The sequence below is a fragment of the Nipponia nippon genome, unplaced genomic scaffold (genome assembly GCF_047370975.1).
Source record: "Nipponia nippon isolate SJK-2023a ecotype South Korea unplaced genomic scaffold, ASM4737097v1 scaffold_13, whole genome shotgun sequence".
Lineage (NCBI taxonomy): Eukaryota > Metazoa > Chordata > Aves > Pelecaniformes > Threskiornithidae > Nipponia > Nipponia nippon.
The window spans coordinates 15,669,015-15,691,478 of NW_028262324.1; the positions used below are offsets into that span (position 1 = coordinate 15,669,015).

Here is a 22,464-nt window from a genome sequence, read left to right on the forward strand (position 1 = left end):
CCCGTTTTCTCCCGAAGGAATGCTTTATTGACAAGTTTCCTCAGTCTTTAGCTATAAAGAGAAACAGTTCAATACCCAAGCTCCAGCAGCCCCCGTTCCACTGGCTCCGCTCCTCGCAGGGAGGCCAGTTCCAGTCACACCAGGAGCACCAGTAAACCACACCACGTACACTCCACCTACTGCCCAGTACATCTGCCTTCTGCTATTTCATCCTGCCCCAGGTCTGCGGGGGGGGGTGGGGGGGGTGGGAACAGAGACTCATCAGCAGATAAGTGTCAAAACTTGCTTCTCTAAAGAAGGCTCAGAGGCGGTGCAGTCCCTCCAGGGTGATAAACCACTAAAACTACCCAGATATGTACATATAAGCAAGTCTAAAGACCTGAGTAAGTCCCACTTCGCCTCTAAGGCACAGAATTGCTCACTCTAGGTATTTCTACGTGGAGGCACCTTGCCTAGAATAAGATCAGGCCTCCAGAAGAAAACTCAGAATTTTACAGCTCCTGAGCAATGAAGTTGGACATCGAAAGAGCAAAACATCCAGCCCCTGGGGGAACTGGTTGAGCTCCATAACTCTGCCAGTTTTGTAAACCCAGATTAGAGCTGGGGCTTTCAACTGAAAAACCCGTCCAGTGACGGTCAGATGTACCAGACGGAGGAGCCCGGAGAGAGCAGAGCCCCTCCAACAGTGTCCGTATTGCTAGAGACGGCTTCGGCCTTTTTAATCCGGCCCTGTTGCTACCAGCCTTCAGCAATTCTTCCTCCAAGAACGAAGGCATAAACTGAGGAGGGAGAAGCAAGTTTCATACACTCAGGGAACGGAGTGCGCCACTGAATTTAACACAAGAACTGGCTTATAAGCATGCTGCTACTACTGTATGATGCAAAACTCCAGTGCTCAACATCCAGCTTTATAACCCTTACAGTCTTCTCTATAGGAAAAAAAAAAAAAATCATAAGCAAGTAAAGCGTAAGGTGATGTAAGGCTTGCAATTCAGTTTCAGAGTCCAAGGGAGCATTTCCCTAATCTGATGCTTCTTTTTTTTTTTTAAGCTTTATTTCTTTAAAGTTTGTTGCATTTAAAAATAAAGATTTTTAGTTTCGTTAAAGCTAGAGCGTTAGTGTAACAACAAGGCAGCTGCTAAGTGAAGTTTCCCTTTTGGGAGCCCAGAAAAAAAACACCCGAACTGGTTACCCCATTTACCAGACTACTCCAACGAGACCCAGAGAAAACAGTAACGGGAGAAGCCTGGGAGCTCACCGAGCAGCCGCACAGCATGCCCCGAACAGCGAACGCGGCCAGAAGCTGAAGCGAAGATGCCCATGCACTTGGCTTCTCCAATAACTGCCCTCCTCACGCCGCTCAGGGCGATGCATCTGTTCCAAGTTATATCAGACAAGGGAAAACTGGTTTTATCTATACCAGGGGCATTTCTGAGCTACTTTAAGGAAACTCCATCTTACATGCTCTCCCAAAAGGACAGCAGTGATACATTTAATCTACAAACTTTAGTGTAAAATATTATTTGTGTACAAAACTTTGCATTCTCTTTATTTGACTTAGATCCAGCAGCAGTGTCTATGAATGAATGATGGATCTCTCCAGACTGGCGCTCAGCCCCTTCTTGGATTCGCATGTTGTTGTCGTTGTGAAGATTTGGGAGGGAGAGGGCTCGCTCTTGCAGTTGTGCACAGCCGTGCAAAGCCACGTCGCGGGTCTAGAAAGGAGTGTTGTCTTGCGGAGGCTTGTCTCCGGTTGCCGAGGGGGAGTGGAGGCCGTCAGTGCTGTTTTCCCTGCTGCCCACCACTCTGGACTGAAAGGAGAGAAGAGAGTTAGGATAACAAGCAGCCAGCACTGAGGATACCAAATCAATTCCCCTTTGTCAGGGTTGCCTACTGTAGCAAAGGCTTCACATATCCCAGAGGCCGTTTGCCCAAATACTAGTCTACAAGAAAAACATTGCAGAAATTAAAGTTTCTGCATAAGGCTTCACGCTATATGTTTACAAGACAAAGCAGACTGTTACCTTTATGGTCCCAACTCTATCTTCAAATGACTTGAAGGTTGCAGAATTCCTTGAAGAAAGGAGAGGAAAAAAAAAACAACAAAGAACAAATCAAGGCGAGCTAGTTGTTAACTAAATCAAATCGCGCAGCGTGACCGGGCTCTCTGGCCATTCCCATGCAGTGACCGCAGCACCCAGGCGGCTTCCAGCTCCTCCCAGCCTTTGGCACACATCTCTCCGGCACACCGACAGGAACACCACACACAAACTCTGCAGGGGAACATTTATACCGCGTGCAATCCCCTCAATTGCTCAAGCTAAAACGTAGAGGGAAACAAGTCCTAGTTCACTAGGGAATCAAGGCACGAGAAGTAGAGAAGAAACTAGCTCTTAGTTTTACAAGGCTTCCAACTAAAAGCATGCCGTCTTAAATAATGGAAAGGAAAAGCTGAAAAGGGTTTAAAACAAAGGCTTCAGTTTCCCATATTGCGTCCCCCGGGCAGGAAGGGGAAGGGCCATGTGCCTGTACCTACGGGCAGCTTTATTACTACAGGAGGGATCAGTTGCATCAGGAAATGCTCATAAAAACCACAGTGTAATAAATTAATCAGAGGATTTCATATTTCTTAGCAAAGAAAACCAGGTCAGTCGTTTGACAACCTAACAAGCTTTGCTTGCAAAAAATTGCAGGGGAGGGCTCTGCACCGAGCATTCAGCCCAGGCAATTACTCATACAGAGCTGCTCTCCCCAGGCTAGGCTGCTGGGGGCTGACTAGCCTCATCTCAGTTATTTCTGTTCCAAAGAATCGCTTTATATTTGCGCCCATAAAAATAACCTCCGTCGATCTGGAACGAGGATGAACAGAGAGAGGGCTTCTGTGGGCCTCGTCCAGCCCTGGCAGCGGTCTCTCCTGCAAGGAGATCACCACCTAACGCACCGCAAGGGCACGTGAGAAGGGCACCGAGCTCACGGGCTGGAGGCGGAGGGTTCAAGTTCAGATTCATCTCGGCATTAGCGATGGCCACGCCGTACATTGCGAGAGGAGGACTGCAGTCCCTGCCCTTCAGGGACCTCCCAAAGCTCCAAATTTCAATTAGACTTTGGTACAGTTGCCACGCTGTGCTTAGTCCAAGAACAACACAGGCGCCAATAACCATAAAAAGAGATTGGGTAAAAAACCACCCTGAATTACTCCAACTGCAGGACGGGGTTACCCCATACTCGGAGTGGGGTCTGCTTCAGAAGGGAACCGGTTGTGCAAATCGGAACAAAAAACCCAATAACGACGGAGTCGGCCGCGCTCCCCCACCGACCCCACGCAGGAGACACGGGTATTTGCTACGTTACCTCATCGCTGGCATACTTATCGAGTGGCGAATGGAGTAACTGCTACTCGGAAGCATTCAGAATAAGGAGGGAAAAGTTAAATGACAATTTTAGAGAGATACCATGCAAGAGCAGCATACCTCTGGTTCTTAAGCACTTCATGTCCACGCACAGGCTGCTGCGGACAACTGAAGTGGTAAGAGCCAGCCCTCTCTTTCCTTATTTAACAGCTGCAGCCCAGAACTTACGTTTTCCAGACACAGGACAGTAAGTGCGAGTATTTAACTGCAAACTGCAACTGTGATACAAAAGTCAATTACAAGGCATTGGTTTGTGGCAGGTTTCTCAATCTGTGTCCAAAGCGTAGGCAAGGCTTAAATAATCAGCTTCCCCTTTAATATCTGCAAGGGCCTAGCACGGAAACAAATGCTCTTTTAGCAGCCTTGAAGAGTATCTTACCTAAAGGAATGCGAGAAGGGGTGAGCCCTGGGAGAAGCCACGGCAGCAGAGAGAAAAGGGAAGCGGCAGTCAGACGTTTGCGCAGATCTCGACGCTAAACGCCGGGCGGCTAAGCAGGGACATGGTCATAGGATCAAGGGACAGCAAAGTCAACTACCCAGGAGGAAGCCTCTCAAAATAAATCACAGAAGCAAGCAAAAAAACAATGGCTTTTCATTAACTCAAATGAGCCAAGCTAAGAAGTTTTTCAGAGGACAATAACAGCACCTACAGCAACTCCGAGCCAGGGTGCTGGGGAGGGAAAGGAGTGGGCGTGCAACAGCAACAAAAACCCAAAACAGCTTATGTACGCATATCCATTGCTTTCATGTGGTTTGGGGTTGTGTTTTTTTTAGAGCATGTTTTTCTGAACTGAGGGGTTTTACCAAGCGCTAGCTAACTTGGTAAAGATTCCTCCTTCCCCCATGTCCCCCCGCGAGCTCCCATACAAAGACAGCATTGCTAGGTCTTCTGGTTGAGAACTTCTGTAACGGGAACCTGCAATGGATACCGGCACGTTATCTTGCCAAGCCTGCAGATCTCGGAGTTACAGCTCCGAGAACAAACACATCTCAGCATCATAAAGATAAGAGTATCCGGATAAAGTGTATCACGTTTACCCCACAACCTGGTTGCCCATTTTTAGGTTTCAAGGCAAACTATCCCCTGCCAGGTTACCAGATTTCCACGTGCAATCTTGCAATGCAGTAGCATCTCAGTAGTCTGAAATAACCGACCAAAAGGTTTCCTACTTTACTAGTAAGATTACCAGGATGCTCTAAAGGAGCTTCTCTTACCAGAAGCAGTGTTGTATTCCACTTAAACATAATTTTTGTCTCTGCAGCAGGAAGCAGTCGTGGCAAGTTGGATCTAAAGTACTTGGCAAGGAGTACAAGGGCTTTTCTTTACAGCCAGAGCGAAGACGTTAGGCTTTGTGGTTTCATTTCCCCATGCATCCAAGTCAGCTCTTTGGCAGGACAGACTCCTTGAAATGCTGTCTTTGCATGCGAAATAAATTAACTTTCTACTTACTCTTGCTTAAAGGAGAAGAACACAGATAAGACACGTCCATGCACCATACTCCTCTGTATGCAATAGCACAAGCACTGGTTGATTTGTTCAGTATCTTGGCCTGCACCTAGCAGCAAGCCTTTTCCTCCTTTCATAAGGATTTAAAGTTTACATAAATTCAAAAATTTGCTCAGGCTAACATTTCGTGATGAATTTGCTTGTAGTACTACGTACAGCAGGAAACTTCAGACAACACAAAGCGTATTGGGGGACACAAAACCACAAAGCAAGCTGTTACCAGCAAAAAGAAAACGCTCAATTTTGCAGTTTACTGGGATCAGTAAAATGCAGGAACAGAACGTCTAAAAGCCAATTTACTTTTTAACTGCAAGTGGAGATAACAGAAAAAGCTGAATTGGCCAAGACTGGAGAAAATCCCACCGACTAATTAAGCTACATTTTCTCCCCTGAAGGCAAGCTAATAGAGCAACAGCATTAACACAGTGCACAGTTACTGCATAACTTCACAACGTCTCCTTACAATCCACAGCTGTAACATGTAAAATTATTTCGACCAGAATACAGCAACCCTGAAGATTTAAGCCCGGGACACATTACTTGTATTTCACAGCATTTTGGTCCAAGCGTTTTTAATGGAATTCCGACTACGCCCTCCCTGTATGGGAGGCGTTTGTCCCATTCATCACCCCTTCCTTGCATTTATCAACCGGTGAAGGCCGACTAAACAAGGAAATCCCTTCTGTTATCTCAACACTTCCAGTGATGGAAAATAAACCTGCTTTACAAGGGAATTTGTAGTGTAAGAGGAAAAAAAGTACAGTAAGGGAGGTTGCAGTGCAGGCTACAAGGCCTGTAACAGAGATTCTCTGGGAAGAGAGATCATCCCCACTCCTTGGGAGCAGTGATCACAGCAGTGCAACAGACTTCACTCCTCTGATCACATCTCAGAACACCGTTCACAGTGTCACCTGGCACGGGCAGAAAGTGGGACAGCTCCCGCAGAAGCTTATGCTCAGAGTTAAACTTTATTTGGAATCAGAAATATCAAGACTCGAATGCAGGACAGGAGACAGAAGTCTGTTTGTATACACACAGAAAAACAGAAAGTCTTAAAAAAATCATTACTGTGTTCCCCCACAGGGCCACATATACACAGCAAATCCTGCTGAAATAACTTTGGCAGGGATTCTCAAATTATAAGACAGAAGCTGCCTCTATTTCATAATACATCACCCAAGGTATTAGCTATAAAAAGGAATGCAGGTGTTCAAGTCGGTGATTAATGCTGAGCAATGCCATTGCTGCAAAGGTCTGACTTGTTGGTAGTCAGCCAGGCCAGCGTCCACAGCCGGTTTTCACCCTATGTCAGGGCAGCTCTGTCACCGGGAGCTACAGGCGCCCGCTTTGCTCGGCCGTGCATCCCCTCCCTCCATCCTCCGCTCCTGGGACGCGGAAACACTCCTGCAGCTGCACGGTGAATTGGATTCTCCCAACCGAAAGACAACAGGCAGGACCGAGCCCATCAAAACGGCTTCTCCTGGTGGCAACACTGGCTCAGGAGTTCCCCGTTTGGTCCAAAAAGCACAGTTCCCATCCCTTTGCCACAACAGCCTGACCAGACTGCAGAAGTCAGGCACCAAATTTACTTCACTATTATCGGTTTACCAAAATCTATTACCGCCACATCTTGCGCCAATATCAGTCTGCTGTGATTACATGTAAATCTCTTCTTTCAATAGACTAGGTAGTTTCCAAGAAAAAAAAAAAAAAATTAAAACTTGAATACTGGAAAGGGTAGGAAGCCAGCTCGTCCTCTGCCAAATTCAGAGGAGTGAGCTACTGAAAACACTCATCAAAAATTACCCTGCAGGAACACAGTAAATATCTCACTGAGGACAGAACTAGAATAAATCAGTACTATGTGATCAGAGGCCAACAAGTTCTTACCACTTGGATACTCCCAGCCACAGTGGAATAGGAAATTCCCTACAAAGAATGACAGCTACCCATTCAATCCAAGGTCTGATACATCACATTAAATACAAGCTCTAAGAATATTTCCTGAATATACAACCTGTCTAGGCTAGTAAGAGTTAGCTCTCAGTTCCAAGAAAAGTGTGTTCGAGGTATTCTGCATGAAAAACTTGGACATCACCATCAATGGGGAAAGCAATCTTTAGCTTAAATTTCTCAAGATCAGGTAAATCACCACTTCTAACCTTCAACTTTGTACAGCTGAGAAACTCACAGAGCAAGAACGTCAGCCAACAACCGAGGGAACCACCCCCCCACTTCCCAATTCAGAGAGGTTTAAATCTCCAATGACTGCAGCGGTCATCTGCTTAAGGAATCTAGGTAACCACCAACCACAAGACAACACTTTTGATATTGTCATGATCTTCTGAATCAACTCCTATCTTCCAGTCTACATGACATAACTGTGCCTGGAAGGCATACTGCCCTTCTCCGTGGAACGTTGACACACAGGGCTTGAAACTGCATGAAATGCAGCATCCAGACTTTGCCCCATTTTAAAGCAGAACAGAGCACAGGAGTGATGACCCCCTTCTAATCCTAAACAGGAACACTGAGAAAACACACCTCCATAATCCAGGAATGAATGGAAAAGGTAGACTTTAGTACTAGTTTCTTACATATGACGTAAAAGCTGCAGTGAAACCATCTGACAGTGAAGAGGGGAACGCTGCTAAAAACGTTCTGTCAGTCCTCCTAAGGCAAATCAAACTTCAACGCCTTAGAATAGGTTTTATCCCATCAACAAGTAGTTAATCTGTCCTAAACTACGATGTACAGGGCCACACAGAAGAAAGTAGTCCATCAACAGCAATGTGCTGCCAACTAAGCAGAAAAATGGAAAAAAGCCTCGTTATTGTCTAAAGTCTCATTACTGTTTGAAACCAAGATCAAAGCACCGGAGCGCAAAACAGAAATCTTACCTCATGTCACCAAGTTTCCTGCTGATAACAGAACCTACATTGGAAAGGGCTGCTGAAGTCTTCTGTCCTGCCTGGGAAAGGGTTTCCTGGGTCTTCTTATAGCTACATAGAAAACAAAAATCATAAAGTCAGCTAACAGGTAGGATCTCAAAGCAAGAAGCATCCCCTCCCATTTTGAAAAAGGAGCCCATATGAAAGGAAAGAAGCTAGGTTAGTGAGCTGTACTGACTTCACTGAAAAAGCCCCTTCCAGTCTCGCATATATTCAAAGCCCTGAAGTTTTAAAAAAGCAGCAAGCGTAGGATTAACCTTTCCACACACTCACTTACCATGTTGACCACACGTTCTTAAATCTGACAAATGTTTGCAAAAAAAAAAAAAAAAAGAAAAAAGAAACCCGCCACCCAGTTTTCCATGTGGAAACTCCAATAGCATAGCATCGTATCCTATTTGCTCTACAACTATCCTTGGGTCTCCTTGAAAAAATAAGTCTAGGAACCTATTCCATAATATGCTTGCAGCCTTGAAGAAGTTATAGCGTTTGTTGTAGCGTTAGGTTATGGAGGAAAGAGGCAAGACTAACATCACTGTACAGAAAAGAAATACAGGAATCAGCATGATGTCCACAACTTGCAGTTTAGAAATGAATTGGTAGAGAAGTTTCCTATCAGTTACCATTAACCACAATACAGAAGTCGTCTGACAGCTTGTATTTGTCGGCTGATTACATTTGAGTTTATACCAAAGCTGGAGAAGACAGACACTTGAGAACTTTTGTTTCCTTCAGCTGAGACTAATCTCAGGAACAAAGATTCTTTGAGCCACTTTCATTAACTCATCCTCTCTAAGCTACTCCACAGTTGGTGATTAACATCTAGATTTATGGCATTCTTCAAATTATATTAAAAAAAAAAAAAAAGACTCAGGCTGGAAAACAAGTTCAACAATTTAAGCCAAGTTTTCTTATTCCAAACATTTCAGCTTGAGATTACTTTTCTGCCTGACTGGGATATTTAGGAGAAGGGCGTCATAAACAGCCTAATGTCCTCTCTCACGCCGGAGCTCCCAAGGCCAGAAGCACCGTGATGACAGCTGACTTACCTACATCTCAGTCTCTCCAGACAGAAGTGCAGGAGGCAGCACCATAGCACCTGAACTGGATTCAAGCAATACCAGTTGGTTTGCTGGTGTGTTTTTTTTTTGTTTTGTTTAAGACCATAGCCAAGTATTTGTGAATCAAGAATGTACACGAGACTTACGCAGAACAGGGCAAAACCGCATCAGCTTTACCTTCCCTCTTCCTGCTTCTGAAAGAAAATTCCTAACACCTACACGTTTTTCAGACCAATTCCTCTTGAATTCAGTGACTCCAGAAGAACCTGAGCGTACCCCAACCGCAAAGCCTCACTACTGTTTCTCCACAGCACAACCTTTTGCAAGAAGTAGTCGTCTCAGGACAATTTAGGAGTTAATTGGTCAGCATCAACACTGCCTGCTCTTACACGTGCCTTCCTATCGCAATAGCTACGTTTGAACCCTAGGGCCAAAGCTGCTTTGGAAGAGGAGGATCTCAATCCCTGCCTTCAGCAGTCGGGCTCCTCCCCAGCTGAGTGAGTCCTGTCATGGGATTTGATTTACAGCTGCCTAACGAAACATCAAAGACCTCGCGCTCACTGAAGCACGGTGCGCTGACTCTACGTCTGCTTCGCACTCAACTCTGAGATCAGCACTGAGAGGAACGGTTTACGGACTCGCAGGACACCATCACACCATGCACACCCTGCAAACTCTCGAGCTTCAGTAGATAAAGGCCAGAGATTTTCCAGCTGCATTTTCCACACTTGACAGCAGTATTCTTAAGACAGCTGAAGATCTAGCACTCAAGTGCTGCTCCTTCTGCCTGAGCGTGCTCCTTCACGATACCAGCACAACTCTTTGTGCTGACAGAGTGATCTCGATCAAGGAAACAATCCGGCTGAAATATAAACTTGGAAGAACAACAACAAAAAACAAAAAAACGACAGCAGCAGCCAGATCAGATCGCCAGTCTAGTCCCGCATCCACAGCTCCCACGCACACGTACGCACCTCCGCGGCTGCGGCGCAGGAGGCAGAGCCAGGAAAGCGCAGCTGAGATGAGACGCTCTTTACCCCAGAACTGCCATCAGACACACATGTGGAGCTGCATCTGTGACAACCAGGGATCAGGTTATACAAGACTTTAATGCAACTTAACTATGCCCAGCCCTGACCTAGAAGTCGCAACTACTCTCCTGCAAGAGACATGGCCAGGTTTACCATGGCTTTAAATTCACAATCGCTCACTTTCTTCCCTTAGCACCAGTACAAAGCACAATAGAATAATCCAAATCTGTGAGTAATAAATACGAGCTTTGATTAACACCTTGCTTTACTAACAGACAATTGGCTGCAGCAGAAGCTGCAGAAGCGATCTCTGCCCTGTGGTGTTCATCCTGTGGTACTCAAACATTTCACTGCACCCCTCTCCTATAAACCCTGACAGGGAGGAGCCAGCCCTGCGCCCTCAAATCCTCCTTTATCCATTAATACCAGCTTCCTCTCACTTGCTCTTATCCAGCAATCACCATTTGTGCTGCCTGGCTAAGCACACAAACCATCTAAGTCGTGTCGCGTCCTGGTTACAATGAAACTGGAGCTCGGGACAGATCGGGCTGATTTCTATCCTCTCTCTGGACTGCTTGCAGAAGGCAAGTCCGTGGCCAGGAACGGCAACCACCAGGAAATTCAGCAGTGCACAAAAGCACCCTAAGGTCACCCAGGCCCGCTCCTGGTTCACTCAGGATGCTTGTTAGTTGTAGTGCCGAGAAGCTCAAACAACAGGATGTATTTGCATAACAAACCCAGAACATACGAGTGAAACCTCATCCTTGGAATGCTTGAACATGACTCTTCGCATTTACTGAGCTTTAGACAAAGGAAGTAGAAATTCCGTTTGTTTTCTGAAACGTTGCTGGAATCTTGCTTTTCGGTCCCCCTCGCCTCTCCATTTTAATCAGCATCTACCTTGCTAGCATGAATTGTCACCATCGAGCGCCAAAGCAAGCAGGAAAACGAGCGTGCCACAGCTACTCAGGCCTTAAGTGCTCTACAAAAGCAGCTTCCGCCACATTTCTGGCGCTTATTAAGCACAAGGAAACAGATATAACGAGAAGTTTTCTATTCCAGCAGGCACACCCAGGGAGGAACTCTGATTAAACACTGCTGGAGCCAGTCACGCTGTCAGCAAGCATAAAAACCAAGGTCATTCTATTTACCAAGTGAAATAGTGACAATTTACATCTTCCTAATCTAGAAAACACACACGGAATGTTGAAAGTAGAATCTGCATACTTTAAAGTTTTTTTCTGATACTCCCACTTCTCATTGCCGCTCATCTTTCGCCCGTCTTATGAAGAAAACCTTCTATTCACACATGCTGCCAGTAACAAGCCAGCTCAAAGGACTGAATTTCATACCCGCTCCAGAGAAGAGGAAAAGCTGGCTGACCCCAGACCTACCTTACCGTGGTTTAAATCAGTCCAGGAAACAACGACACTACCTGCCTGCTCCCACTGCATCACCGTGAAGGATTCCCCTATATACTGCGGGAAAGATGCAGCGAGAAGGACAAAGGCCAACTTGCGTAACATACTGCCATAGTTTAGTCCAGATGAGAGTTTAATTTCAGGCATTTAATAAAACCACAGCTAAGAGACCTTCACAGCCAACAACTGGAGTAGAACAGCTGTGAGGCTTAAGCTGTTCAAGTCCATGTGGGGCCCCGAGATGACAGAACAGCTGCCTTGGACACTACAGCTCTATTTGTTCTCATCAGGTACCACAGCAAATTAAAAAAAAAAAAGCTCCTGCTCCCTGCAGAGCATGTTGAGGGTAACAAGAGGAGGCCAGTCTGGCTATTCCACAGCTTGTCAGCTGAAGTTACAACGTGTGGCACACAGGTCTTGGCTACCCGGTGACTTCGGCCAGTTCTCCGAGAGCAGGCAGGCATTTGAGGAGCATCACTTGGACCACAACGAAATCATTCAAATACTGACCTGAGGAAAAGCTCCCTCTCCCAAAAGAGGTGTTTATCGGGTTAAAAAAGTGAAAGCTAGAAAAGGTAAATGTTTAAATAGATCTAGTCAAAGCAGAGGACTGTGAGCAGGGGCACAGAACGTTAGTGGCAGCAGACTGTCATGAAAGCATTCGTTAACGCTGAAGGTTAAGACACTCACGCTTCTGATTGAGTTAATTTTTCATTCCAGTCCTCCAGTGTGCTGCTGGCTGAAAGATATCTACAAACACAATGGAGGTTAGATACAGTGCCAAGATTCATGACAGATGCTTCTTTTGACACTTTCCACATTATTAGTGTCTCTTTACACTTAGAGTATCATAGGCTTTATTTCTCTGACGATAGCTTCCCCCCTCCTCTGTTGCAGCCAGAAGGAAAAGAGCTGTTGTTTGAGGTGGGAAGACACCTAAGCCCCGGCTTCTTTCTTACTGAAGCACGTTCAAACACTGAGCACAAAGAAACAAAGCCCGCCGTTTAGAAGGTGTCAGGAATCGAAAGACCTTGCATCTTCTGCTCCCTTCCTACATGCTGCGTGGCGGCTATGGATTAAAAGCACACAGCAGTGAACTGAGCTCAAGGCCAAAAAAGTCTGCCTGCCACACCCAAAGATGTATTTTACCAATATAGCATGACCTGCACAAACTGCTAAACTTTGTTTCATTTTCTAATCTTTAGAAATCATGTTTCCCTCCGTAGAAAACAGAGCCTTAGGGGTTGCAAGAATTAACACTGGAGGTACAGAGCAAATACAAGAACTACAGGAAGCGTCTGCTTCCAGCTCAGACAACACGCAGAACTGCCCAGAGGAGGTGACGGGTCGCAGGCGGTTCACATCACCCACAAGTGCAACTCTCCCCAGTTAGATCAGAGCTGTCTCGCCTACTGACGGGAAGCTCCCAATCCACATTTTCCTCTTCGCTAAATAATCGTCTCCTTCAACACAAGATGTAGAAGGGAAAGAATTTTCAGTGCAGGAAACTTCACGGTCTCCCTTATGTTCAGCTATGCAGCGGGAATCAAAATGATTCATGTCTAATATGAATGGAGGTCTAATAATTTAAGAATATATTTTAGAGACAAAATAGCCAGATGCTCTTTGCATTTGTCACCTGCTTGTATATACTGCAAAGACTAAAATTCATGGCTTTCTACTGCTGACACCAGCAGAAAGGTTCACCTACATCAAGGCAGAAGAGCCGGCGTGGCAGCTGTCAAAAGCCAATACCCATATTTGCATTTGCACAGCCCGTTTCCAGCTACGGGTAAATGCCTTCAGGCACCCGCTCTCCCCTGCGGCCGTACAGAAAGGCAATAATCAAACCGATTCCTACCACACCCAGTGACGAGAAGAGAAGTAGCTTCACAGTAAAGACAGAAGTTCACTAATAAGACATCCGATTACAGCAGACTAACCCACCAATGACCAGCTAAAAAGGAAACTGGTTGATTTTTTGCCTTTTTTTTTTTTTTTTTTTAAATAAAATGTGGTCTGGTAACTGATTGGAATTTTTCTTCTGCAATAGCAAGACCATGAGAGAGACTGATAGCAGTAACGTTTACTCATCTCCTCTGCAACTGAGGGATGCTTATAGCTGGAAGCCAGGCATGCTGCTAATGACAGTCCTGCTTCACCATGCCTCCAGCTCCCAATCAACCCCCGATGCCTGGGAGAACACGGAGCAGCACAAATCGGGGAGCGCAGCAAGGAGCAAGGAGGTGTTGCTGAGGAGCCCGAGGCACTCACAAGTCAGACTGTGTCACTTTGTCATTCCACTCTCCAAGTTTCTCAGATGTTTTCACATAACTAGAAACAGAAAGTGTTAATGAATATAACTTCAATATTCATTTTTTAGAAGACAATGACACAGAGTTCAGTTACACAGGAATAACAGAAGTCGGGCAGGGATGTAGGAGGGAAGATGAGGAAAAAGGGGAAAGAATAAACAGGGAGATGAACAGCTCAACCATCTGGTCTGCAGCAGCACTGTCAGTGCTAAATTCCAGTTGAGTTACACGAGGCTTTTTGGACTGAACGATACCTCTGTGGGTACCGAGAGTCCCTTACATCCAGGCACGACCGCAGGGTCAGACTTACCTCTCCGACTCTTCTTTTGGCACTGCCAAGCACGGCAGCGACCGTCCCCTTAATACGGTAACACCCTGTTCAGGAACAGTCAGCCTAATTTCAGATCTTCTTTAGGCAGAGATGACCACGCGTAACGCACACTATTACAGAATTTTTCCTAGGAAGTGCGGGTTTTTTAATTCAAGCTGTAGGACCCAGGAAGTAGCTTCTGAACTAACACTATGCAGTACAGCTTTGAAACTTCTTGCACTTCTCTCTGAGCCCAAGTTCAGAACAAGGTAGCAGCGGCCTACATCTCAAAGAATGGGCAGAAATGGGCAAACCGAACCGTTAAGTGGCGATCTCGAACATCAAGGGAAAGAGCATCCAGCAACAACTTCTCCGGATCACAGACAGGAAAGTTCTGTTTGTGCTGACATAAAGACAGTGACGCATGAGCGCAATGAAATAAATAGTTTTAAGTAACTCTTTACTCTATATACCCATCAGAGCAAAAGCCGCCAGCCACTTGGAAGAGCCCTGGAATATGCTGCTGGGAAACAATTACTACAGAGTCATATTTAAATGTGAAACATGCATCACAAGCAACACTTACGCATTGGAGACTTGGACATCATGCCAGCTTTTAGACAGGTTTTGCTTTAAGCCATCCAAGGGAGTCAAACCCAGCTTCCTCTTCAGCTCTCCACAGTGCCTCTCTTTAGCAGCCAGAACTTGCCTGAGCGTACCAATTTCTTCTTCAACCTTGGAGAGAGGCAGGGGTTTGTCTTAAATCACAGTTCAGTAAAAGTCTGAAAACGAAGCCAACTTTCTACCTCCCTCAAAGCCAGCAAGATTTCATTAACGTGCATTTAAAGAGTTGATAGGAACTTTGGGTGCACGCAGAACAATTCAGCTGAACACGAACGGTGCGGGAATGGGAGGCCTGCAGCTCAGGCTCCAACTGGGAAAACATCCATAAGAGTGACTGTACTGACGACTTAACGGCACCAAGATCAACAGAACTCATTCCTAGCATCGCAATTTCAACAGTAGATAAAAATCACTTGTCAAACCTTATTAACTAAGGTTTCTATCTTATGATTCTTTTCCTCTGATGTCATTAAAGCAAAGAGTTTTTCCTCAGAGATCTTTCTTACAACATTTTCAAAGCACTCCCGAGTTGTTTCCGGGCAGAGAGGGGTCATTTCTACTTTAACTGCAGCTCACCAAGATCTGTGTGACCACCCAGAGCAGCAAAGCCCTCCCTTGCTAAAACTCGCAAGTCAAAGAATCACCACAGGATTCTCAAAGAAAGGACTACGGAAGAACAGCTGCCATTATCTTCAGCTACATTTCAGATAGAAGTTATGAACTGACTTTTAAAACCCCAAACGTGCCCAAAATTTAGGATATTACAAGCTCTCAGCTCTTCAAAAGCATATAGGCAAGAAAAATAGTTGCCTATACAGCGTAATAAATATTTAAGAGAAAAAGGTAGAAAAAGAGAGCACTTAACGTGCGCCTTTGTTTCAGTCTCCTAAGGAAGAACGAGTTTCTTTTGCACAGCACTTGCCTAAAGTGTTTTCTCGCTTCAAATGGAGCTAAAAGCCTAGATGAAGCTCACAGCATCAAAAGCCACTTATTTCCTCAGAGCGCTAAATTAAGTCGCTCTGGAAAAGAGCGGGCAACATACGGCGGCGTTTGAAGTATCTGCCAGCTTTGCGCATTTTCACAATTAGCTGAGACATCCAAAGGTACCACCACTGCAAAACTCAAAAAAACCCCCGAGTCCTGCTCCTGTGGCACAGGGGATTTGCGTTTGTTCCTTCCCAGCAGGACGCAACTGCGGGAACAGAACGTGGCGAGCGCCCCGGTACCTTGGCAAGCTCCGACCTCAACTCCTCCTCTTCAGCCAGAGTCAACCCTTCGGGCGCAGAGGTCCTGGCCGAAGCCGCGCTATCCACGGGAACATCCGTCATGGCATCCGACAGCAGACCTTTGTTGGGAGAGTTAAGGTTGATATCTGTCACAGACAAGGAGCAGAGGGCAGACAGGATAAGCAGCCAGCAAGCGAAGCGCGTTATGCAAACCTGGGCGGTCTGACGGGAAAGGGGATGGAAGGGGCTTCGCAGAAAGAGGAAGAGAAACCCCCAGCGGGGTTTCCTCCGTCAGCACCTATCAGAGGCGACAAGCACCGGGCTCCGCTCTCCGAAACAGCTCCTGGGCCCGGCGGCAGCGGCTGAGGACCCGCAGGGGACGCGGGAGGAGCCGCCAGCGGCCTCCGCGGGGCCCTGGAGCCGCAGCCCCCCGAGGGCCCACCCGCACGGCAGCCGCCCCCCCCCACCCCGGGCCGTCTCGTCCCTCGTCCCCCGTCCCCCCCCGCCACCAGGCGACCGGAGGGGGAGGCCCGGTCGCCCCCCGCTCGCCGCCGCGGGCCCTACCCTGGCTGGCGCTCTCCATGGCGGCGCCCCGGGCCCCTCAAGAAGCCGCCGCCGCCGCCGCCGCCGTCGCCGCCCCCTCCCCCGTGACGCAATCAGCGCCGCGCCGCCCGCCCGCTTCCGGGGAGGGTCGCGGGGAAAACGCGTCACCCGCCGCGTCGCCACGGCGACGGCGCCACGTTCCTCCGCCCACTCCCGCCGGCGGAAACGGCGGGGTGACGTCACGGGGCGGGGTGACGTCATGGGGCGGGGGCTGACGGGCGCGGGCGGGGGGGGGGGGGCGGTCAGCGGGGCTCCGGTGCCGTGCGCCCGGGCGGAGGGAAGGGGGCAGCAGCGGCACGGGGCGCCCGGGCCCGGCCCTGGGCCTGCCCCTGCCCGGCCTGCGCCGGCGGGCAGAGCCGGGCCCGCTGCGGGCCGGTGCCGGCAGCCTCCTCTCGCCGAGCTCCTTAATTAACCCCGGTAATTAATTCACCCCGGTAACGAGCCGCGCTGCGGTTCCGCTCTTCCCACCCGTCCGCCTCTCTGCAGGCGTCCGGGCTCCCCTGGAGATCCGAAGGCCCGGGGCCTTCCCCGGCCCCCCCAGCCCGCCCGGGGCCCGGCCGCCGGGACGGGGCCGTTGCCCGCTTCCAGAAGTGCCTCAAAAATGAGATTTTCCCGAGGCGCCCGCCCGCAGCTGGCAGCAGCGGCACCGACAGGGAGAAGCGATAGCAGGAGAGGAGGGTCTCACCCTGCCCTGCCGCGGGCTGGCGGAGCTCGGCCCCCCGACAAACCTGCCCTTCGTTCCGGAGGGGCTGGAAGCGGAGCGGGAGCCGAAACCCCCCGTCGCCTCCGTGCCCGCCTCGGGTGCGAGGAGCGGATCGGGGCGCGGAAGGCTGCGGGGAAGCCCTGGGCTGCTCCGCTTCCATCAGTTTTGCAACCCGCCTCGTCGAAAACCCCGCTCGGTCGGAGTCTCCGCTTCCAGCTACTTTCATTTTCAGAGCCTTTGCCACTCGGTCTCTTTGGGTTGCCCAGGATGAGGCGAGAAAAGGGAAGCGAATGTAAATGGGGAAACGAGCATGAATTTTTCAGAGCCCTTTCCAGCCACGCTGCGGCCGCACGAGCAGAGGGTTTGCAGCTGGCGCCCGCTGGCACTCCTGGAAATGCCGGTTCTGGGGCACGGCCCGTCACCGCCGCCCACCCTGCGAGTCCCCTTCTCTTGGAAAGGGTGGGGAGCGCTTCAGCAGCTCAGCTTTTTATTTTGGGTTTTTTTGGGGGGAGTTATTGTGGAGTTTGAAGCCTTGGCGCAAGTCTCATTTTGAAGCTGGGCTCTGGAAACCCAGGGAGCGTCCGAATGCTGAGCCCATGTGAAAAATCTGGATTTTTCTGGGCTCACCAGAGCCTGGATTCCCAAAAATCCAGAGAGGTGGCTGCAGCAGGAGGAGCCGGGAGGGCTGCGGCTCGCAGAGAGCTGCGCTGGCCTCTGACAGCTCTGCCAGGCGTGAAACCCCGCGGCCGAGTCCAGCCTCGCCGAATGGCCGGGGATGAGGCTGTGCCTCGTGGGGCCGCGGAGGATCGCCCTCCAAAGATCCACTGCTCCAGCGGCTAATTTTGCTCTGCCTTCAAGTGCTGGCCTTTAATTAAATGCATCATCCTGCCAACTTAATAATTCCTCACCCCAAGCCCTTGAAGAGTGTTGGGAAGCGGACAGTAATCCTGCATTTGGGGAGGGAAAAAAAAAATCCTCTTTGGGGAGGATCATTGCTTTTGTTCGAAACCGCTGCGGCTCTGCCGGGGCTGGGCAGTAACGTGGGGGCAAAACGTCTGCGCCATCTGCAGAGGCGTTCGCTCGCCCCGGCAGCCGCAGCTTCGTGCCCTCCGCGTTCCCCCAGGTTCCCCTTTTGCTGCCGCCGGGCTTTTTGCTTGGTTGGGGCTTTTTTTTTTTGTTGCTTTTTGCCATTTGCTGGCAAACGCTGAAATGTCAGGCCTGGGGCCAGTTCCCTTCGCTGATCCCCTTCCAGCCGTGTGGAGGCGGAGGGGAGGGAAGGGGACGTCTCGTTTGGGAGGCGAGCGGCATCTCCCCGTGCCCGGGCATCGCTCCGTGGCTCTGGAACACGCATGTCCCCGGGCAGCATGTTGTTTTCCAGCAGAGCCCGAGTTACAAATCACGGCTGTTTCCCAGCAAAGCGAGGAATTACGAGAACGGCGGCCCAGATGGGAAGCAGCGCCCATGGGCGTCCTTGGCCACCGCAGCTCCCAGGACGGGGATGCTCCGGGTGAGCACGGACCTTTCCTGGCCACTGGTTCCCTGCGTCTGCACCGGGCTCGGGCAGGCGCCGCTGCTCCGCAGCTTCACTTGGAAGCTGACGCGATCTGGGCTCCGTGCCCCCTTTTAAAGCAAGCCCTGACCTAGATTTCCCTGCCCGCTGCAAAGCCGGCTGGGCTCTGCTCTCCCCGCCGCTCCTCCCCGCGGCTGGAAAGGGCCCAGCAGAGCAGTCCTGGCTCCTGCTCGTTAAGCCAGTGGCTATTAGCCCCGTCGGGAGCGAGCCTGCACTGGCTGATAGAGCCCTACCATGTTTTTTCCCAGCCGAGCACGATTCCCAGGCGCGAGGCGCTAACGGAGCGTCCCCCGCACAGGCGGGGTGGCCGGCGGGGCTATCTCTGTGACCAGACGCGGGGGTGATGGCCCAGGGCCAGTCCGCGGCCCTGCCTGCTCCCCCCGCAGTGGTGCCCCCCATCCCCGCCGAGCCCCCGGGACCCCCACCCCCGGCAGGGCCGCTGCGCCTGGGCCGGTGCGGGGGGTGCGGCACCGCCCGGGGGTGCGGCGGGGAGGGGGCACAGCTGGGCGGCTCCAGCGGAGTCTGGGTGCAGCATGACCGTGCTGCCTGTCTGTCCAGCCGTCATCTCGTCCATCCATCTGCCCATCCATCTGTCTGTCCATCCATCTGTTCATGCATCCATGTGTCCATCCATCCATCTGTCCATCCCCGTGTCCATTTGCCCATCCATTTGTCCGTCCGTCCATCCATCCATCCATCCGTCCATCCGTCCATCCATCCCTGTGTCCATCTGCCCATCCATTTTTCCATCCATTTGTCCACCCATCCGTCCATCCATCCATCTCTCCCTGTGTCCATCTGCCCATCCATTTGTCCATTCATTTGTCCGTCCGTCCCTCCATCCATCCCTGTGTCCATCTGCCCATCCATCCACCTGTCTTTCCACCCATCCATCCGTCTGTCCATCTGTCCATCCATCCATCCATCCATCCATCCATCCCTGTGTCCATCTGCCCATCCATCTGTCCATCCATTTGTCTGTCCATCCATCCATCCATCCAGCCAGCCAGCCAGCCAGCCAGCCACCCAGCCACCCACCCGTGGCTCCCCAGCAGAGCCAGACCCCACTCAGGGTTACGGACCCAACCCTTCCTTGCAGAGCTGTCACCCGCTTGCCGTCGCCCACGCCGGGCAGCTGCACAGGATGGCGTTCACCTGGGCACCGGCGGCAAAACGCGCTCTTAAGAGCAAAGGGCAGCATTAAAAAATGGCGTGCGCACCAGCCCCCCTCGTCCTTGGCTCCTGCGGCCTCGGGGCGCTGGCAAGCGCGAAGGTGGAGGCTGGGAGCTGGGAGCACTGGGGATCCCCGTGAGCGTCGCTCCCCAGATATCACCCTGGGGGCTGCCCGAGCCCCCCGTGTGCACCCCAAAAAACCCCTTTTATGCTTCAGGTGAGACATCCTCTTTCCCCGTCCCCCGGGCGGGAGCGGGGGGCACGGGGCGGTGTTGGCCTTCCTCTTTCCCCGTCCGCCACCGTCCCCTGCGTGCTGCGGGGCATCGCCCGCCCCCCGCCGCAGCAGCCGCCCGCCCGGTGCTGCCTTCCGCTTTTCTCCAAACCCAAAATAGCCCCCGGGCCGCGGTGGGGGGACGCCGGGGGCGATGCTTCCTCTTTCCGAGCTGCCGCCGCTGCCGCTGAGGAAGGGACGGGGACTCTCGAGCGGGGCTGAACCGAGGGGACGTGGGCGCAGCTGCTGGGGCCAGGGGACAGACGTCAGGCGTGGGGCCCGTGGGCCAGATCCGGAGCATCCTCTGCGGGATGTCTGGCTCGTTGCCTGGAGCAACCCAACATCCCCCATATTGCCATCTGGTGTGGATGGGTTGGTGCGGACACCCGGACGGCGTGGCTCCATCCCACGGAGCAGCCCGGGGTGGGCTGGGGTCCCGGCATCCCCTGGGGGGTCCCTGTGCCCACCTCCCCGCCCCGAGCAGAAAGCCCCGTGCGCCCGAGGGGTTCCCGCCTGCGTCCCGCTCTTCCCTGGAAAGTGTCGGTGACTCCCCGGGGGCGGCTGGGCTTCCCCGCCCGCAGCCGGAGCCCCCTCCCGCTCCCACCCCAAACGCCCTCGGGAGCCGTGGGACCGACCCCGGCCAGGACAGGTCGGACTCCTCTCCGCGGCCGACTGGCCTCCTCCCGCTTCCTTTTGGGGCCGGTTTCGGAGCCCCTCATTGCACCCCTCCACCTGGAAATGGGTCCCTTAATTTCTGCTTCGTTATCCCGGCTCGTTTGGCTACACTAAGCACACCCTGCCAGCCGCCGGCACTGCCTCCCCAGCCATGAGGTTTCTCTCCGGTCCCCACCTTGTCACCTCTTGAACCAGCTTACGCTGCTCGTTTCCACCCTCGTCACCAGGAATTCCCCCGGCAGTGTTTGGGGTGAAGTTGCTCATCTCTGCAGTCGCAGCAGAGCCCGGGGAGCCACCAGCGCCGCGGGGCAGGAGGGATCGCCCCGCTCCAGCCCCGCGGCACCACCCTGCTGCCCACGAGCCCCATCCCCGTGGCCAAACCCCTGGGAGGGGGACGCAGGGGGACGTGGGGGGAAGCCTCTGGTCCCAGGGCCTCCCATGCACTCGCAGGATGATGTGCACGCTCCCCTGGGAGCGTGCACGCTCGTGGGGACACGTGCACTCATGGGGACAGGGGACGCGTGCAGCCGAAGGACCAAATGGCTGACGGAGCCACGTCCCGTCCCCAGGACCTTGAGCTCCGCAGCCTGGCTGGGGGTCAAGGGATGCTTCCCGGGGGGCCCGGGCTGCACGAACCACACTGCTGCCGCTGCGGCTGTGACCGGCTCTGGGCGTCAGCGCGGGGCGTCCTCGCTGGCAGCCGGCACGCTTGGGAGCTGGGGGGGATCCGGCCCTCCCTCGTGCTCCTGTCCAGAAACGGGCTGGGCAAAAATCCTCCTCCTCCCCGCTTCTGCCTGATTTTCCCCTGCCCTGCCCAGGGCTGCTCGGGGACCTGCTTCCCACCCTGCTAACCTCGCCCTGGGATCCATCCAACACCATCTGCCGCTTGGAAAAACCCTGCTCCCTAAGCTGCTCTAATCCCCGAATCCTATCTGCATCCCGCAGTTGGTGTGAGCTGCCGGCGACGAGCATCTCCCCCGGCTCCCGCAGCCCACGCTCCCTGGCAGCCCACGGCCACGCTCGCTGCGGCTCTCCCGGCTTTTCCCTGCCCGTGGTGCTGGGGCCGGTTGGGCGCTGGACAGGATCCGGCCACCTCAACCCCTGCACTGCGGGAAAACGCAAAATGCTTGGAGAGAAGAGGGAAGAAAAGCAATAAATGATGCACGATGCTTCCGCCTCCCTGCTCTCCTCTCCGCCCCAGGGAGCGGGGCGAGCTCTGCAGCTCCAGGCGGGAGCGCGGGATGCAGCCTGGGATCGGGGGGTGGCAGAGGGGCGAGACCCCCCCAGGGCCAGGGGCTGGGGGGCAGCTGGCAGGAGAAGAAAGGGAGCGAGGGGCCGGGGAGAGGTGGGAGAGGAGACGGGGGGATGAGCCGGCGGCCAAAGAGCCGAACGTGGGAGCAGACAGACCCGGCGGCTCAGGAAGCCAGGGCCGGAGGAGCGGGGGGCCGGAGGGGTCTCCCCCCGCTCTCCCCGTCGAGGAAGCGCAGGGGAGAGCTTCCCGGAGGACATGGGGCGCGGGGGGAGAGGAAGCGCCGGAGACAGCTGCACAACATCTGGCAGCGGCTCGGCCCCCCCGGGACCCCGAGGCGACCGAGCACGGGGGGGCCAAGCCA

General features: G+C 52.0%; 1 protein-coding gene across 13 annotated transcripts; it reads right to left on the reverse strand.

Annotated features, from left to right (window-relative positions):
• Positions 1-16,623, reverse strand: TPD52L2 (TPD52 like 2). 13 transcript variants are annotated; one of them, XM_087749922.1, is made up of 10 exons: positions 16,421-16,622; positions 15,857-16,002; positions 14,593-14,741; positions 13,656-13,715; positions 12,072-12,131; positions 7,818-7,919; positions 3,790-3,816; positions 3,352-3,393; positions 2,025-2,073; positions 1,571-1,811 (listed from the first exon to the last, which is right to left on the reverse strand). In XM_087749922.1, the coding sequence occupies exons 1-10, from the start codon at positions 16,437-16,439 to the stop codon at positions 1,716-1,718; spliced, it is 750 nt and encodes a 249-aa protein (XP_087606048.1). In that variant the 5' UTR covers positions 16,440-16,622; the 3' UTR covers positions 1,571-1,715. The 13 variants fall into 13 exon arrangements, with proteins under 13 accessions (XP_087606050.1, XP_087606047.1, XP_087606053.1 ...); XM_087749925.1 differs by lacking the exon at positions 3,790-3,816; XM_087749928.1 differs by lacking the exon at positions 12,072-12,131 and having other exon boundaries at positions 16,421-16,618.
• Between the last annotated feature and the right edge of the window lie 5,841 nt (positions 16,624-22,464).